The 19,943-nt window shown below is 45.6% G+C and overlaps 1 protein-coding gene across 2 annotated transcripts in view; it reads left to right on the plus strand.

Moving 5' to 3' along the window:
• Window positions 1-19,943, plus strand: part of LOC147662060 (eukaryotic initiation factor 4A-III) — a 108,122-nt gene that overhangs the window by 48,663 nt on the left and 39,516 nt on the right. For both annotated transcript variants that reach the window (XM_086951140.1, XM_086951141.1), the window contains exons 9-10: window positions 13,064-13,179; window positions 16,428-16,535. In XM_086951140.1, the coding sequence (XP_086807266.1) occupies window positions 13,064-13,179; window positions 16,428-16,535 (224 nt within the window). The remainder of the gene's footprint in view (window positions 1-13,063; window positions 13,180-16,427; window positions 16,536-19,943) is intronic.

The following is a 19,943-nucleotide window of genomic DNA, read 5'->3' on the forward strand; positions in this document are numbered from 1 at the left end:
TTTACCCAAAAACGTTACTCTTGTGAAATAGACAAAGGAACTGGTACGCTTGTTTATTTTGATGTAGCCACTGCCTTAATAGAAATAAAAGATGCCCCCTGTCTCAAACGACCAAAATGGTCCAGTATATAGCCTTAGAAAGTCTATCCTTAAAGCTAACTGCCCAATTGAGATTCACACATTTAAGGGGAAATTGTGGGTACTTGTACTGTCTGGGTGTCATTTATCCAGCCATCAATCAACACGAGGTGTTAAAATCCTGCTACGCAAACCCAGGGACCAGATGATCAGCCTTTTGGCTTCTATTGGAAACAAATTAAAGGTCCCCAGCAGGCTCTCCCTAAATGACTCTAAAAATATGATTGAACATCTTTAGGAGTAGCTATCTGTTTCTGCTGTTGCAGTAGACATTGTTTTTGGTAGTCCTCCGCAGAGGTGGGACCATCCACAGCAGTATAGAATGGCACCGCTTCACTAGTGGCCAAATCTTCGATCCTGAAAAAAGGGAGACTGGTGGTGACTCCAACCTTCGGCCAATTGGAACATAGTATGAAACAAGTGGAATCCACAGAAAAGCTTTACTCCTAAAGAGTAGGAGCCATAATGAAGTTCTGTAAGATTTGGGGACGGATTAGGGACTACTCCTTTAGGGGGTGAAAGCCATGTACACTGTTAGGTTCATGATTGGAACCATATTTAGGATCATGCATAAGCAGTGTGTGACTTTGGGGATAGGTACTTACAATATCGATTTTATGTACAATGATGGAATTGTTGGGGTTAGTTATACTGCTATATTTTGTATGTCTACCTGTGATTATAAATGCATTAAAAAACAAAAGTATAGGATGACACCAGTAGCTACTAGTCCTCGTCTTTTTTTTTAAACTTTCCATCAACCTATAGATACAATAGACTCAATCAGTTCCATACAAAAATTCAAAGAACCATGTAAAACTTGTATACAGAGAGCAAGAAAACTATTTTTAAAATAAAAAATGGGCCCCACTCTTTGAAATATGAAATCTTGTCTGAAGAGGAGAATTAAGAAGCTATACACTTTTCACTTTCGGTAACCTTTCTCCGTGCTCTTCTTTATAGTTTGCCGTACTTTAAAAATTAAAAAAATTTAATACACAGAACCGGTCTCTGCATTTGAATATCAACAGCTCTTCTTTATTTCACCTTCTAGTCCGCCAATAAAGGTTTCAGCCATTTTGATCTTAATCATATTAACAAAAAAAACCAAGAAAAACAAGTCTAAATTAACTTCAAACTGCCAATTTTTAGTCGCATAACTTAATTATTGGGTGCCATTTTTGTAGTTTAACTTCTCAGCTATAATATTCCTAAATGAATTCTTAAGTGTATAGGCTAACTGGCGTAAAAGGGACAATTCAGCATATCAACATAATTATCTTTTACTTGATTGTTTTTAATCCTTAAAGCCATTTCAAAACGGCTGTCTAAAATTAAGTTATAGAGAATACATCACTTCAATTTCAGAACCTTCCTTAGGACATCTGTCAAGATAGAATGATACTTGTTAACCCAGGTATTAGACCAACCATAGATAGGCCCACAGTAAAAAAAAGTGTTAGTGAAGCCCCTTCTGTTACATCCTCAGTCCCCAGCTTTAACATTAGAAATTTTGATGGGTCCATTTAGGTAATAAACAGATATTTATAACGGAGGATTGGGCAGTCGATAGACCATTCACATTTGCATACGTCCCCTGGCTCTGTAAGCCCCATGTGGCGCCCTTGGTCAGATTGGATTAGATATGACCTGCAACTTGAACCAGCAACAACTATGAACGAGATGGCTAGGACAATAGTTTACATTATTAAAGAATCAGCACAACTTGCTGTAGGATAAAACTCTGTGCCAGAAGTGTGTGAAGACAAGCTGTACCCCATATTAGTCGACGTAAACTTTGAGCAAGTGACCTGAACAATGCACCTCATCCGACTGAATTTCTGAAAGTGATGAAGCTTCTTAGTAAACAAACATGGCTTTACTACTCCCGTGTAGCTTGGGTGGGTGGAGTGACCTCTTTGACTGTGGTCAACGCCACACGATACGAGGACTCTTCCTAGACTTGGCCAGTGTCTGTTGAGAATGGTAACCCAACAGAGGGTTTTACTCCCTTTTCACAGGTGTGCAATCCTCCTCTTCCATTCAACAAAGCTTAAGCCAGCACAGAATAAATGAGGTCAGTGCTAAAACTCCACATCCAACCATATGTTCTAGTACTTTTGATAGCGGAAAGGCTCCTCTGACATTGTAGGAACATCTTCCTCATGTTGCTAGCTAGATTTGTAAGGCTTCTTACCCACTGTCTGAACTGATATCAGTTGGCGTTTTTTCAGAGTGCTATTACCAGGGGAGATGGGCACATCATACAAAACAAAGAGGGGCAGCAGGGAGTTTCTCTCAGGCAGGGGAAAATGGAAACTGGCATTAAAATAAGTCTACAGATCTTTGTCCACCCTCTAGGAAAACTGGTATCTGGCAGGCAGGATGTGTACATCCTGGCTAGGATATTAAAGATGGTAACAACCAGCACAAAATAAGACCATCTTGGGTCCAGTGGACCCCAGAACTCAGCACTGTCCTTTACCACCTCTCCCAACATACCATAGACATCTTATCTTACCAATGTCCCAGACAAGACCTGTGCCCCTGACTAGAATCACACTCATCCTCGACTGATAAAACAGTAGCAACTTTGACTTATAAATGGGGGTATGCTTTGGAGTGCTACCCTATAGTCCGAGCAAGATATGATGTTGACAAAAATCTTGAACACAGAGCATCTCCAGTGGGCTTGACTGATTGTCAAACAGGACCATCCTGAAAGGTAGAAGGACAGGTTTGCGTAGCACAATAAAGCAATACAGAAGGCTATGGTTACAGTGGGTAATTAACATTTCCCTATTTCATTTGGCTATCCTGTAAATCTTGCTTGATTTTGGCTCAAATAACACACTCTTGATTTGAAACAACCTGCCTACCATTCGTCCACTGTTCATTTGACTGTTCATGATTTATACTGCTGAGGTCAGAGGAATCTGAAGGCATGTAATAGCTGCCTTAATGGAAGATCGAGTGTAGGTGTAGTGTTCTAGTTGCTAATGTCTCAGCTCTTCCTTTTGTGAAGTAACCAATTCTCAGGTCTTGCCATTCAAAGATATAGGAGTCTTAAGAGTCTCTTAGAAGTTCAAGAATATGTTTTTGGACTACCAATTTATCCCCCGATGTCTGACATTTGTGGATGTGATTTTTTGCATATTAGGACAGATTATTTCTGAGACACATTGGTAGCTTAACCACAGATGAGCCACTGGGACGAGTATCGTTGTTTGGGTGAAATTTTTTCGATTGTTGTTGGGTCGATTTGTATGGCGCAGCTTATCACCCTTGTGGGTAGTGAAGCGCTGGAGCAGGAACTTAGGGCAGGCGGAGCTCCTGGTTAAACAGCCAGATCTTCAGTTTCTTGTGAAGTTAAGTAGCGAAGGGGCGGTCCTGGTGTGTTGAGGGAGTTCATTCCAGGTCTTGGCAGCGATGTAGGAGAAAGAGCACCCTCCTGACTTGCTTCTGCGAATGCTGGAACTTGTGCAAGCCCTAGTGAAGCTGAGGGTATTTGTCTGGTTGGATGGTAGAGGTGAAGTCTGTCGGTGAGGTATGCAGGTTCGGTGTTGCTTGGTGGGTGTGTATGGTTAGCTTTGATTTGGCATTGTTTCTGGATGCATAGCCAGTGTATTTCTAGGAATTAAGGAGTGATGTGAACGCTTCTGAGAACGTCGAAGATGAGTCTGACGGCGGTGTTTTGGTTAGTCTGGATGCCTAGTGAGTTGGTTGAAGATGCCGATGTGGAGTCCATTGTTGATGACATACATTCATAATCCATTAATGCCAAACTGTAAATAAAATAAAATGAGTGTAGTTGAGACCGTCCGACTTTAAACTCTGCTTAAGGACACACTGTGACCATAACTTAGTCTCCTGCAATATTCTTTTTGGAGGTCTTGAACTTTTTAATGCTTTTTAGGTCTCGTGGCGATTACAGCGCGAAGCGCTGTCTCGCCAGAGACTTATTGTGAACGACGCAGCTTTCCAGGAGACAGCACCTGGCCGCCAGCTTTTCCTTTCCGAGAAGGCGATCTGAGCGGGCCACGCGCTCGCGAGCGCGCTCTCTGTGGCCAGCTGCGGTCTCCTGGGAAGCTCCAACACCACACACGCATGCGCATATACAGAGACGCACACACACGAGCGCCCATGCACGCACACATAAATACGGAGAACCCACCCCCTCCGCATGCACACGCACACACGTGCACTGAGACCCCCCCCCAAGTAAGGCCCACTTACCTCCACTCCGGACTTCAGCCGCCACCACGGGGCTCCCATGCATTGCTTCTCTCTGTGGGCGCGTGCGCGGGCTTCCGTAGACGGAAGTCCCGCCCCACGGAAGGTTTTGTTTTCGCTCACGTCTTGCTACTGAGGGCGGCTGTAGGAGCACGGGACACTGAATCCTTCACAGGCAGCCATCAGGCTCTAACACCGAGCGCAAGAATCACAGGTACTTCCAACCATCACCAATATGATTAGGGGGGGGTTGCCACTTGTTCTGATGAGGTAGAGCAAGGAGTGCGAATTAGAGAACGTAGTTTGGTTCTTTTTTATTTTTTTTATAACTCTTTATTAACAATAAAATAAACATGAATATACAAGGCAATAAAAGGCAATACTGCTGGACACATGCTCTTAGGGGGGGAAAAGCGTGTTACAATTCAATACAAATCGTCAATGACAAAAGAAAAGGGGGGGGGAGCAGGGGGGAAACAGAATCACATTTCCTTAGGACTAAACAACACTTGGAATGTCAGGTTAGGGGGAAGGAGTCTTATTCGGAGTATCAATGAGGGGAGGAGTGCACACGTCACCCCAGTACGAGTTCCATTGGCTCCAAATTTTACCCCACTTCCTCGGTCTGCCGCGAGCCACATACACCGTTTTCTCCCGAAACATGCACCAATCCATATTCTCCTTCCATGCAGAGATAGTGGGTGTTCTCTGGGACCCGCACAATTGTGCTATATCTCTCTTGGCTATCCTATTCCCAAGGGTCGCCCACCGTGTCTACGCAACATCCTAATCCGTCGGTTCCCAAACATTCAGCAAACAGCGCCTGGCTTCGGGCAACAGGGGAACTCCCGTAACTCCCTCCTTTACTGCATGTACACAACTCCAAAACCCTACAACCTCCGGGCAGTCCCAAATTATGTGAAGGAAAGTGCCCATTAAGCCGCATCCACGCTTACATAACCCATCCACAGAGTAACCCATACGAATCAGGCGGGGGCCAGTTATGTAAATCCGATGCAGGATCTTGAGTTGCACTAGCCGAAGACGGGCTGGAATCGCGACCTCCTTGGGAGAGGATATCTCAGCTTGCCAGTCCTCATCATCCAGCTCTAGCCCATCACTGGTACATGCCTCACGGAGGTGCACCAGCAAATCTGTATGGTTGTTGATCAATTTCATATATATCAAAGAAATAGTGCTGTCTGGAACATATCAGTCTAGCACCCGATCTTCAAGAGGGGATGATTCCAGGATTGCGACACCGGCTGGAAAAACCGAGCTCAGTGCGTGGCGGATCTGCATATAGCGGAAGAACTCCTTGTCACTAAGTTCATATTCTACCTTCAACTCCTCACAGGTCTTAATCCTATCTTTGTTCCAGAGATCTCCAACCTTACAAATACCAATCATATCCCACTTCTCGAAACCTTTCGTCTTCCACAAGCTACCCAATCTTTCAGTCACATAGAGCGGAGTCGCCCGAGTCAATCGGTCCGACCCCCCCCCATTGCCGCATTCGCACTCTGCCACACTCGCACTGCAATTTTAGTGGGTCCTGTAAGTTTCCCTCTAACAGACTTGGAATAAAGTGCCCTATTATAATCTCCACCCGGCAGCTGCCACTTATCCATCCCAAACGCAGGGTTTAACGTGGGGCCATACATTGCATGATTAATCGCTCCCAGCTGGGAGGCCCAATAGTAGCGCTTGATATCCGGAAGTGCAATACCGCCGTCATACCAGGGAAGTGTCAGTAAGTAACCCGCCGGAATGATATCAAACGTATTCTGAAGCGCGTACAAAAACCGTGGTAAAGACATGATTTTGAAAAGGGCTGCCCGTCCGAGGGGGGACAACGGCAGACCACACCAGACCGCAACTTCAGACTTCAAGCGCTGGAGCTGGGGAAGCAAATTACGCTCGTAACGGACCGCGGGGTCCAGTGAAATAAAGACCCCCAAATATTTAAAACCTGTCTGTGTTACCTGTATGGGGCAGATGCGTGGTAAAGGGGGAGTGTCCCCAGAGATTACATAAACACAGGACTTAGACCAGTTAAGCACGAGGCCAGAGTTCTTCCCAAACGAGTTCAGCACATCAAACAGTACGGTCAACGACTTCCGAGGCGACGTGAGATACAGCAGAATATCATCTGCGTAAAGTGAAATTCGATCGTCAAAATCAGGGGTCCACGGAATACCCTTGAGCGATGGTTCCCACCGCAGCCAAGCGGCCAGAGGTTCCAAGGCGAGGGCGAAAAGCAGTGGGGACAACTGGCACCCCTGTCGCGTGCCCCTCCCCAGAACAAAGGACTTAGAGACCCGACCATTCACAACAATCTGAGCCAGTGACTCCTCATACTGGAGTTTTACCCAGCCGATGAAACCAGGGCCGAAACCAAACTTTGCAAGAGCAGCCCAAAGATATGGCCATTTCACTGTATCAAAGGCCATTGTGGCGTCCAAGGAAACCAAGATGGCCGGGTCACGCAGCGACGCTGCTTTCGCCAGGACGCCATGTAGACGCCGCAGGTTTAATGCGGTATTACGATGCGGAATGAACCCAGACTGATCCGAATGAATCAGATCACTGATCACCTTTATCAATCGGTTTGCCAACAATTTAGCAAAGATCTTGGGTTCTGCATTCAGGAGCGATATAGGCCTATAGGATGTGCAACGATCCCGTGGTTTCCCTTCCTTGTGAATCACCACAATGGTCGCAAGTCGCTGATCATAGGGAAGGGAACCGACGTCTCGCGATTCCATGAACATTTGACGAAGATACGGCGCCATTTTGTCACGACGCAGCTTGTAAAGCTGGACGGGGAGACCATTTGGGCCCATAGCTTTTCCCGAGCGGGCGGATCGAATAGCAATTGCTACCTCATCATCCGAAAACGCGGAGTCCATCAGATCCCTATCAGGATCCGATAGGCGAGGCAACGCAATGTCTCTTAACAGTAGATGCGAGGCTTCCTCTGGTCTGTCAGACTGGGGAATATACATTTCAAGAACGGTCAGCGAAACACTCCACAATCTCAACCGGGTCGGTAACGCACACCATTCGCACTCTCAATCATGGGAACCACATGACTCGCCCTCTCCTTTCTATCTAACCAAGCAATCAATTTCCTAGCTTTGTCTCCAACATCGTAAAGTCGCCCCTGTTGCTCTCTACAAATGGTTCTAGCAGCGTCTGTTACCAGGGCCCTATAGTCAAGTTGTTTGAGACTGAGGACATGCACTTTATCATGAGTGATACCCAACTCCAGTTCCCCCTCCAGCTTGGCTATTTCGGCTTCCAGACAGACCACGGCCTCATTTTAGCTTTTCTTCGCGCCCGCAATTAACGATGGCGCCTGACCACGGATAACAGTCTTGAAAGCCTCCCACAGCGAAACAGAAGAGGACACTGACACCACATTTTCAGCAAAATATTGATCTAAAGACTTAACTAACTCGGCCCGGGTTTTGGGGTCACGGAGATGCCAAGGATTGATCGGAGCCACTCGACCCTCAGAACCCATCTTCATGTCCATCAGAAGCCACAGTGGGGAGTGGTCCGATATACCCCTGGCCAAGTGTCTGACTTCCCTTACCGAAGAGGCCTGTGCAGCCGGCATCAAGACATAGTCAAGCCTAGCGAGACTACCGTGAGCACCAGAGTGAAAGGTGTATTGTGATTGTCCCGGATGCAGCAGCCTCCAACAATCTATTAGACCCAGCGTCTCCAAGAAGCCACTCAACCAAGACTGTGATCTCGTGAGGTCCCTGGGGGGGCTGCGGTCCTCCCTACCGGAGACGACCAAATTGAAATCTCCGCCCATGACAAGAATGCCCTCGGGGAGCCCCAAAACTATTCTCCCCAGATCAGCAAAGGTCATAGTCTGTAAACCAGGTGGGACATACACAGAAAGCAATGAGATAGTCTTCCCCTCCCACCTACCAGTGATAGCGGCATAGCTTCCCCTGTCGTCAAGAATTGTATCTTCTAACTCCAGGGGGAGGGAACTCCTAACTAGGATACCCGCCCCCCTAGATCCAGTGGTAAATCCAGAGTGTGCAATTAGACGATAGCCTCGCCGATTCATGGCATGGCAGGTGTTGCCGATCAAATGCGTCTCCTGCAGTAAAACTACATCAGGCGAAAGGCGTCTCAGTAGCTGCAATACTACTCCACGTTTTATCCTATCTCCCAGCCCGTTAACATTCCAACACAATATCTTCAACCCCCTACCCCCCCATCCCAAAAGTAAGGGCAGAATCCACCCCACAGCGAACACAACACCCAGATCAAGATGCAGAATAATGTGTTGCCTTGAAACAAAATGAAACCCACCCAAACCCCTCCTCCCCCCCACCCCCCAACAAATCCCCGGAACACATCCCCCCACCCTGCACCCCTGTGTTAGACTCAAAAGCCACCCCAACTTGCAGTGTGCCTGTCGCCCTAACATTAAACTAATCTACTAGAAGAAAACCCGGAGGAGGGAGAGTCCCATCCCCCTCGCCACCTCTGGGTACTACACCAAAAGTATTGCAAGTACAAAAGTCACCAAACCACAGCTGCCAGTTCTGTGCACTGTCCGGGAACCGGTAACCACTCCTCATTCTTGTTCCAACGGGCCACCCTCAGCACCTCCAGAATGTTCTGAGCGATCACGCTGTGTAGGCAGTGTATCAAGCCAGTCATTCACACTCTCAGGGCGGTCGAAGAAGAACGTCCGATCGTTGTGTTCAACACGTAGCCGAGATGGAAAAAGCATCGCGTATTTCATACCCATGTCTCTGTCGCCGCTTCATTCACTGGAACCCCATCCTTTGTTTCTGAACGGACTGGGTGAAATCATGGTGGAAGCTCACCGAAGCGTTTTCAAACTTAGTAGGGCCACCCACCTGTGATGCCTGCAGAATAGCGTCTCTGTCTCTATAATTAAAAATTCTGGCGATTATAGGCCGTGGAGGGGCACCCGGCTTCGGCTTCCCACCTGGCACTCTGTGCGCACGTTCCACCGCGAAAAAGCTGCTCGGGCCTTTGGGGGCGAGGTGATTCAATATGAGGTCTTCCACGAGGAGATCTGTGGTTAACTCGACCGACTCTTCAGGGACCCCAATGATACGCACGTTGTTGCGTCTTGCCCGACTTTCAAAATCCTCCAGCCGGCGAGCAAAGAGATCGTTGGAGGACCGTAAATTACGAACCTCAGTTTGCAAATCGGACACATCGGTCGTAAGGCTGGAGGTCTTCAAATCTAGGGGTTTGACCTTTTCGTTGGTCTTTGATAAGTCTGCCCTGGACAAGGTGACATCGATCACCACCGTGTCTAGCTTTAGGGCCAATGCCTCATACTGTTGGCCAATGGAGGTCTTCATGCTAGCAATGATGCCCATGACATCACGCAGGGTCAAATCATCCACTGCAGCAGAGCCATCACCCGCCTCTTCCAGAGTCCTACTCGCACCAACAGGGGACCCTTTAGGATGGGTATAGAGATCCATAATGTTCGATTGGATGGTACCCCCTCGCTTCTCGCCGTCTGGTTTGCCCGCCATGTTAGATCTTGCGCCCCGAAGGGGCCTTTGAGACCTGGTAAAAATGACTCCTCACGATTCAGCTGCAGGGGAGTCAGAGTATGAGTCTCGGCAGGAGATCATACGACCAGGAACTCTCGGCCACTGTCACCAGGTGAAGTTGCGGGGTCTGGATCCTGGACAGCCAGAGTTGAGCGGAGATATCTGCAGGCAAGACTAACCTGGACAAGTCAGCCAAGATGGTGTGGCCTCATGGAAGCACTGATTATTCAGCCCTATGAAATGAGGTCTGTAGCAACGGCGGAGAGATTTGTGAAGCTATTTAGGAGGGATTAGATCTTGAAAAAATAGTCTCCAGAAATGAGATATGTTCCTCGTTTCCTTGTTTGTCTTCATTTTCTAGAAGTGTTCGCTGTCCCCAGATTTTAATTACTGGCTTCAATAAACAGACAAGGTGCCTGCATTATTTCATCCCAGGCCCACTGTACCTTTTAAATATAATTTGGGCCTGCAAGACCTTTTGCATACCTCCTACAAAGGATGGCACCAAGTTGAAAAGAGAACGCTTTACTGAATTTGTCTTTAGACAATGGTCCGTAAACTGCTGAGGGATTGCAGAACGCACTTTAGAGGAGAATATTTGTTGGCAGTACGTGGTAATGACCGACTTTAGGAGCCTAAATATGCTATTTTGCACCAGGTAGGTGCAATGATTGTTTTTTTTTTACATTCTGCCTTAATGTTTTTTGCAGAGTATCTGGGAAATCTGCAGGTCCTACTAAATGTCCTTGACCCGCACTTTCACCCTTGTGTAGGACAACCTGAATTTATCAGATATTTTGGGGAATTCAGCCCTGCTGAACAATTGTTCTCTTCAAACCCATTATTTTGAGATATAGTACCTCTTATTTTCACGCTTTTGCTTGAAATATCAATGAGAAAATTACGCATAAAAAAATGAAATCACTTTCATTGTATGTAGCAAAAGGTATAGCTTGTCAAACTACCAATGTGTTAGAGAAATTATGAATCTGTTGAGTATCAATTGAAACAATTGAATGTGTTGAAGAGCATAAGTGCTTTCGATGGTTTAGACCAGGGGCAAACATGGAATTTATGCTTTGCCCTTCCCATTTTTTGGTTCGAGCTATTTTGTGCGAGTTACCAATAAGTGTCCTTAAATCTTGTGTACGGCTGTAGTCTGCAGCCCTGTTAGTGTTGGTTTGGAACGTGAAACCTGAGCATCAGATTAACAACCATTCATAGCTAAAAATGTGATTATAGCATAAGCCAACAGTGGAGGAACAAGATACTATGGTATGGGAAATTGGAATATACCTTGGCACAACTGAGAACGCAAAAAATCACAGTCTACGATTTTCAGGAGTGTAATTTAGATTTGTAAAACATTGCTGTTTTATTATACTTGTATATTTTTTTAAATATCATTTTTATTGGCATTTAGTATATTTTTCAAGTAAACATTCCACAATCTGTATACCCTGTTTTATAATACTTCCTATGCGACTTTGCTAAGGCAATGAGCAGAAATGACTACAAGATGACAATAGCAACCTAATTACTAATGTATTATATTGATGAAATTGTCTTCTGTACTTTTATGGCTTGTAGCCGAATATGGCTTGTAGCCGAAATAAAGTATTTTGAAGCTTGACAATAGCAACCAAATTTAGAGAAGGGTGGCAACCTATGATACTCAAAAATGTGATGCTAATGTGATTTCTTTAATTTTCACTGGAGAATTCACCCTCAGTGCGATTACCACTGTCGGTATAATGCCTGGAGGACAGCGATTCTTTTTCTTTGAGAATCATCTGATGGAAATTACGCATATGGAAGATACTTAATTGCTTTTTGGAGGATTATACGTTACCACCATTCTCTAAATGAAGTCCTTGATAAGTAGCTTATTTCTCTTCTCTTTCACACTCTCTCTCTCTCTCTCTCTCTCTCACACACACTCTCTCTCTCACACACACACACACACTCTCTCTCACACACACATTCTCACTCACACACACTCTCACTCACACACTCACTCACACACACTCTCTCACTCACATTCACTCTCTCACACACACACTCTCTCGCCCTCCCTCTATCTCTCTCTTGCCCTCCCTCTATCTCTCTCTTGCCCTCCCTCTATCGCTCTCTTGCCCTCCCTCTATCTCTCTCTCGCCCTCCCTCTATCTCTCTCTCGCCCTCCCTCTATCTCTCTCTCGCCCTCCCTCTATCTCGCCCTCCCTCTATCTATCTATCTATCGCCCTCACTATCTATCCTATCACCACAGCATCACTCGGCACCACCACAGCATCACTCAGGGGCACCACAACATCACTATGCGCTACCAAAATGCTTATAAGTACAACAGTAACTTACAATATTATTATAATATAATATTATTGCCAACATTGCTTATATTTTGCAACCGCTATCATCTTGCAAATCATCTTTATACACCAATACAGACTTTGCTAAAAATGTAATGCAACACATTGTCATATACAATGCCAATAACTCAAATTTTAATGCTGCGAGACCTGTTGCATTGCAAATGCTTGATCTTTTTGTTGTAGAGTTGACCATTTCAAGTATTTAGCTATGTGGGGCTTGTAAGAATAAGTGGTCTTCTTCCTTTTCACAGCTTACTTATGCATGTTCTCCATTTTCTGTCCTTTTAAGTAAGAAATGAAGCTCTCCTACAGTTGATTTTGTGTCCTAATCTTTCATTACATTTACAGGGTCTGTAGATGGTGTCTGCGACGTCATCTCATGATGCGTTGTGTGTGATCTGGTTCTCTCCTTTATCTGATGGGGCCAACTTGAGTTTTACCCTTAATAGGCACCCTTTTTTATTTCTTTTGCAGGAAAGATTTATCTTCAAACACTTTCAATAACTAGTGTTTTAACATATACTTTTCAAAATATATTCTGGATGTGGTTATATGTAAAAGGTTAAGTGACTGTAAACATGGAACTAAAAAGTGCCCTGGAAATGATTTCGCTTTTTTTAGGTTGGGAATGCGTTGAATTTGGTACCTATTAATAGTTTTTCATTTCTTTACAAAGCAGATGTATGTCCACAAAATGTACAGTTTTCTTACGTTTCTCTGTGGCTTTATGTTGTATTTTTCAGGTTGACTGGTTAACTGAGAAAATGAGAGAAGCAAACTTTACAGTTTCATCAATGCATGGTGACATGCCACAGAAAGAGAGAGAATCCATTATGAAAGAATTTCGGTCTGGTGCAAGGTACGTATGTGTCAAGCTGGAATATTTAACGGGAGAGTAGAGAATGCTAAAATCCTATTTTTATCAAATGTTCTAGTTTAAGCATCATTAGTTACATTTGAATGCTTATCACATTTTCATGTCAGTGGTTTGGGTTTATGTGGTCAGCAGAGAATCTTCTAAAGAAATACTTTCTTTTTGTGTACCTTTTAACATCCATTGCAGAATCGGAGAACACTTTTGAATTTCTCTATTTTGTTTGCTAATGTTTGATCTTAGTAACCTTGATGCTCCCACAATCACTGCTACATCCCCTCACGTGTACCACCCAAGTTTCCCTTTTTCCTCATTCATAAAAGGAATATTTGGACTTAAACTGGACTTAGGCATGCGTTATATGGCTTGGTAGGTCTCTGGGGGTTCCACATTATTGAAATAGTCTCATTAATCCTGAACCATTTGTTTAAGAGAGATGGCCATATCATGTACTCTGTCTGTCCTGTATGAAGCAAATTATTTCGAGTTTTCAAAGGCATTTTTTAGACTTGTGAGTGAGGTTTGGTATTGTGCACTTAAAAGCTTAACAATCACTCGATCTGCCATTGTGTTCTTCAGAAACTCTTTATCAAAGTCAGAATGTTGTGTAGAAAGTGTAAACATTCTAAATCCTTCGTATTTGGGTAGCTCCGCTCACTTTTAATCTCCTAAGCTTGAACTTTGCTCTTGCGAATATTTACCTGCTCTTGTAAATAGGGTTACCTCTTAAATTTCATCAGATAGTTGTCACACAAATTATCGGTCTCAAAGAATTTCGAAGTAGAGATCTCGATTACGAAATAGTGATTTTTAGAACTCATGGTGGGGCACTAGAAAATGTGTTTACAGAGATTGCAGTGGCTGACAAATTTCTGTAGGAGAAGCAGAAATATCTTTTATGTTCGAGAATAAGTTCTTTGGACAATTTTGCCAAGTTTATATGAAGACTTAGAACAACAGAGTTAATATTTAAAGCGTAGTGCTCGGAAGACTTGGTTATGGCTGCTTAACCATAAGTTGAAGAGTTGGTTAGTTTTAATATGCTTGAATTCCGTTATGGCGAAATCCCCTTAAACATTTTTACTCTAGATAGGGGAGAAAGAAAGACACTTCAACATAGGTATAATGGGAAAAGTTGCATCAGTTATTCTCTGAATCTTTCCATCCCAGGTTATTCATTCTCTATGCACAAGGGTATTGTTATTTAGGTCCTTACAATGTTGAAACTCACCCGCAGATAGTGCATACCCTTATCACATCCACCTGAAAATCATTTTGTGTTAAGTTATGATACAATTTGTATTTCCTTGAGCTAAATTGCTGATTTTAATTCTGTTGGGTAAACTGGCAAATTGCAATGTTAGTTTTACCTCTTAAAGCTTACTTAGGCAGTGAGAGAGCTGAAAAGTGGGGAGGAGGAATAATTGTTAGGGTAGAGGATTGGGATAGGCGCTCTCTTCTAAGCCCCACCATCTCTTATATATTTACGACTTCTTGTAATGAATAGCACCAACACTTTATAGCATGTGATTAAGCTGCAATATCTAAACACCAGTAAGGCAATGAAAATGATTTCTATGATTTATAATCTATTAAGTTTATTGCTCACACTTGGAGGTTACACAGTGAACTTTTATACTGTCTAGTCGTTTATCATGGGCGCTAGCCCGTTCCAAAGGTGGTGTATTAAAGGTTAAATCTTGTGTTCAATACATTGAATAGACAAGATTAGTACAGAAATTGGATGAAAATGCCTTCCATGAGGCTATTGACAGAGAAGATCGCTCCCGCGTAGGCTGGATCCGTAAGCATCTGTATCTTGCACCGCCCAGCACAATGAGGCGGATAGTCACACAAGGCGCGGAAGTCTGCTGCGTGTAATTTACAAAGTTCGTTTGTTTCCGTACAAATCTCTACAAACAGCAATCCCGCCGGACTGCTGCTAATCGTCGGGAAAAAACGGGCACTGGAGCCCCAGTCACCAAAAACCCGTCCGGGCTAAAATGTCCACAGTACACAAAGCAAAATAAGGGGAAAAGGTCAAAGGAAACAACAACGGGAAAGATGGGGACCGGAAAGGTAGGGACAAAGGTTCCTCTGTCTGCGCCTACGAGCCCGCAAGCATAGCACAGCAATTTCACAGATTTCCAAACACGACCAGAGCCCAGGACCAGGAACCAAACTAATAGATACCAAGCATTGAGGGAAGGGAGTGACCAGCACTTAACTCCCACAGGTAGGTCACATGATCACACAGGCATGGTCATGAAAAGAGGACTACGCTCGATCCCTAACAGCACAGACCATACTGTTCTTAGATGCCCTAAAAGGAGAAGCCAGTGCTTTACATGTGTAAATATCTGACAGTAAAAGAGTAGTTAATCAGCAGATGAAGAATGCACCATATCAAAAATGTATATTTGACAGTGCAATCTAGTTAAATGAGGCATAGCCCAAACACAATTCAATCAGTAGGTCTTGATACAAGACTTGCTTGACCCGGATTTTCTCCAGTAGTGATTGAAGGTGGGGGTCTGATACATTATTTGATTATATAGTACAAGATCCCCTATCTCAACCCCCCTCGAACTGCAATCAGATATCACATGCTTCTATCAGTCTACACTTGTATCCTCCATTATGCCTCTGGAATATTACATCCTAGGTTCTGTGATATTCTCTTTAGGGAAACCAGTATCCGGAGTCGTGTTTTTGGAAATATAAAATGCTGTGGAGTGACTGTCACTTATGATATCTCGGCAACTTGTCCAAGACGTTTTAAGTTCCAGGGGTGATAGTGGGAAGCTTTAAAAAAAAATAATAATAATTATGTGATGTCTGTATCAGTCAGATTGGTTGCATTAATATCTTACCACTATTCCTCTTAATGCCCTTATAACACACTGGTCAATCTGCATTGATTTAGTTTTACAAATAAAAGGCCTCTTGTTGACATGGCCTTGTGAGGAGTCCATGATAGTTGCACACACACATGGGTACATGTGAAAGATTTAGAAGGCATGTGTTTTGCTGCCTTTGAAGGGAGTTAATTCTGTGAGAGGTTAACACAGATTCATGGTCGAACGAATTGCAGTTGGACAGTTGTAGAAGAAATTGTCCTTACTTAATATGTAGTTAGCATAACTTACTATTATATTAGTTTGAAAGCACCGGCCTTAATTAGATCATTAAATATTGCAGATTTGTTCATTTGGTTCACTTTGTCTTTACAGCCGGGTGCTCATTTCTACGGACGTCTGGGCCAGAGGATTAGATGTTCCTCAAGTGTCACTAATCATCAATTATGACTTGCCCAACAACAGAGAATTGTACATACACAGGTAAGGATGAATCTGCTGAGATTACATTTGATCTTACTAGAGTTGTTTTTACTTGCTGTAGTAATGTTAAGTTAGAAAGTTTTGTAAAGGTAGGCAATTGCCTCTAAGAAACACTGGCTGACGAAATCTGAACTAAGTGGTGAAGTCCTTGTCGAGTGTCCTTGTAGGAAAGGGCCCCTTTTTAACATGGTCACCCCCACTTTTTGCCTGGTAAACAGTGTGATTTTCACTGAAAGTGCACTGGGTTCCTGCTAACCTGTGTCTGAGCTCTTTCCCAAAACTGTACAATTGTCCCCCCAATTGGCAACATGTTTAGCACCCTCTGGAAGTTCATAGTAAATGGTACCCTGGTACCTAGGGCCTGAGGTACTAAAGAGGATTCCGAAGGGCTTCAGCATGTATTGTGCTCCCCTAAGGGACCCCTCACCAAGCACCTGCATACTACCATTGCAGACTGCTGGTCTTGGTGCAGAAAAAAGTGAAACCATATGTCACACATCCCTGTTTGCCATGCTCCTAACCCTGCGTGTAATATTTGTACGTCACTCCCACAGCTGAATATTACATGTGAGGGTATTCTTGCATGAGCAGATATGCCCCTGTGCTGGTCAGTCTTATTACTGCCAGTAGAAGTGACCAGGTACGCCCTTTTAAAGCATTTGCTGGAAAATGGTGAAAAACGAGTTCCCCAGCTACATGATGGCTTCACTGAAAATAGAGATGTTTGGTATCAAACATCTCATATTGATAAATCCACACTGATTCCAGTGATGAATGTAACTATACATGCACCCAGAGGGTTGGGCAAGGTCGAAAGCATCACCAGCAGTACACCACTAAGGGAACAGGATGGCCAGGTTCATACCGCTTCAGGAGCACAATAGGTTTCTATGGTGATCGGTCAGTGCAAAAAGAGGCTGCAGGCTCTGGCTGGAAGGCAATTTGGGTTAAACGAACAGGTGGGTTCAAGTCTTGCGATACTCAGTGACATGGGGACACCTGGGGTCTCGGGACCAAGGGATGCAAAGGTGACTTAAGGTGTCGAGTTTTCTTACCGGTAGCAGTCGAGGGCACCTGCGTGCAGAGGCTGAAGGTGGCGGGGAGTCCACGAGGGGTGAAACTATGATGGACACGAGAGCTGTAGGCAGGGGCACCTTGTTGACACTGTTGGCCCACTTCACCTCTGGCCAGGGCGACTGGTGCAGTGGTTGCTTAAGGTGTTGGGTTTTGCAGCGTGAATCTTTCTGGATTCACTATGCTGTGCATATTCCGCGGTCTTGTGGTTGGGTCCGGATTCGTAGTCTTTTCTTTGTTTTTTTGGGTTTTTTTTCGTCGCCCAGGTGGGCGTCGGCGTCACCCCTTCCTGGGTGTATTTCCGGTGACGTCGGCATGCTTCCTGCGGAAGCTCCCACCCTTGTACGCCATCTTCAGATTCTTTTTTCCGCGGTCGGGTCTGGATAGTTCCCGTTTGGGCTCCAGACATTTTTGGAGAAAGTACTAGAAAAGATCGAAATTGGAGAAGATATCGAAAGAAGAAGACTACGAAGGACTTCGCCGAACACTGCCCGGCGAAAGGAAGGAGAATTCATCGAGGACTTCGACGATCGTCGACGTTCGCGCGGCCAGTTAGGCCTAAACACTCGATGATGGACAACACGCCGTTCAAGTTCTGCCCTAACTGCCACCACAAGTTCGCGCAGAAAGACCAGCACCCGGTTTGCAACCTTTGCCTACCGGTAGAACACAGAAGCGAAAACTGCAACGCCTGCTCCGTCTTCGCCCAGAAGACCCTTCGTGTAAGGAAGAGCCAGAGGGTAGCGCACGCCACCCTCAAAGGAAAAGGCCCGACGCCATCGCTGTACGAGCTGGGGATGTCCTCGGAGGAAGAGGACAACGCTGCCGCCGAAGACGACAGCTACACGGTCGTAGAGACAGATAACACGAAGACATATGATAAGGTAGGAGACTCGTCGTTCCCCAAGAGCACGAGAGACTCAGAGTCTCGAAAAAACGAGGGCAAGGCCCCGAAAGCGCCGACGTAGAGACACCTCTCGTCCGTGGCTACCCACAGGCCCAGCGGATCCTCTGAGAAGGAGTCCCTGGTGCCAAGAGCTGCTGAGCAGCAGAAGTCGCCGAAGATCGTCCCCGAAAAGGACCGATCGACGTCGAGGGAGAAAGACCCTAAAGCTTCGACGCCGTACAGGGGCCCGAAACCCAGTTCGACGTCCAAGGCCTCGACGCCGAAGCTCTCGCAGCCGAGCCAGGCTCCGAAGAGAGTGGCCGAACAATCAGGCGCGGACAACGCGGCCGAGATGGAAAAGAAGAAACGGCGACTAGAAGCCGAAATGGAAAACCTCTTGCAGCGGAAAAAGGATTTCGACGCCAAGATGAGAGCCTTCACGATTCCCCACAAGGCCAAGCCACCCATGCGGGAAGTGGTCGAGGAGGAAAAGGAACAGGTCGAGGAACATGAGCCTGACACCGAAATGGTCCACGACCAGGAAGAGGACGAGAATCCCTACGAGGCTTACAGCTATGAGGAGGAAGAGGACAGCAGGTTGGACGCTGAGTCGGCCACCTCTGACACGCAGGAGGAGGATTACCTGGATGTCGACACCGAAAGCCCAGAAGAGGCGGTCGACACATACCCCTCGAGGCCATCGCCGCCAGACGACATCGGGGCTTACAACTCTGTGATAAGGTCGGCGGCAACAGCTTTCAAGCTCAAGCTTGACGAGGAGAAGCAGAAAGCGGACTTTCTCCTCGAGACATTACTCCCCACGCAAACAAGGAGCCAGTATCTACCTATGCTCTACAGCGTCTTGGCGCAGGGGATGGAAGCATTCAGGGAGCCTGCTGCATGCAAGGCAGTCACTCCCAGAACAGAAAAAAAAGTACAAACATTCATCGAAGGACCCAGCCTACATTCGAGGCGTGGTCTCAGCTGACTCCCTCATTACAGCCACAGCAAGAAAGAGGGCTAACGTGGCCACCCCTTCTGGACCTCCTCCTGATAAGGAGAGCAAGAGGATGGACCTAGTGGGCAGAAGGATCGAACGGAATGCCGCGACCCAATGGCGCATGGCTAATTCCAATGCCCTCATAAACAGGCACATGTACCAGATCATGGAGGAGCTAGGAAAACTGGTGAAAGACCTACCCCAGGAGGCCAGGCAGAACGCCGAGAAACTGGTGGAAGAAGGGAAGAATGCGGCAAATTGTTGCCTCAAGACGGCCCTGGATGGTGCGGACACCTCCAGCAGGCTCATGATGATGGGTGTCATGGAAAGAAGACACGCATGGCTCAATCTCTGGCTTTAAGCCTGAAGTGCAACACAGCATCTTGAACACTCCGTTCAACGGCGAGATGCTGTTCGGGACAACAGTTGACGAAAAACTCAGTCAACT

This window comes from Lissotriton vulgaris, unplaced genomic scaffold (assembly GCF_964263255.1).
Source record: "Lissotriton vulgaris unplaced genomic scaffold, aLisVul1.2 SCAFFOLD_630, whole genome shotgun sequence".
NCBI lineage: Eukaryota > Metazoa > Chordata > Amphibia > Caudata > Salamandridae > Lissotriton > Lissotriton vulgaris.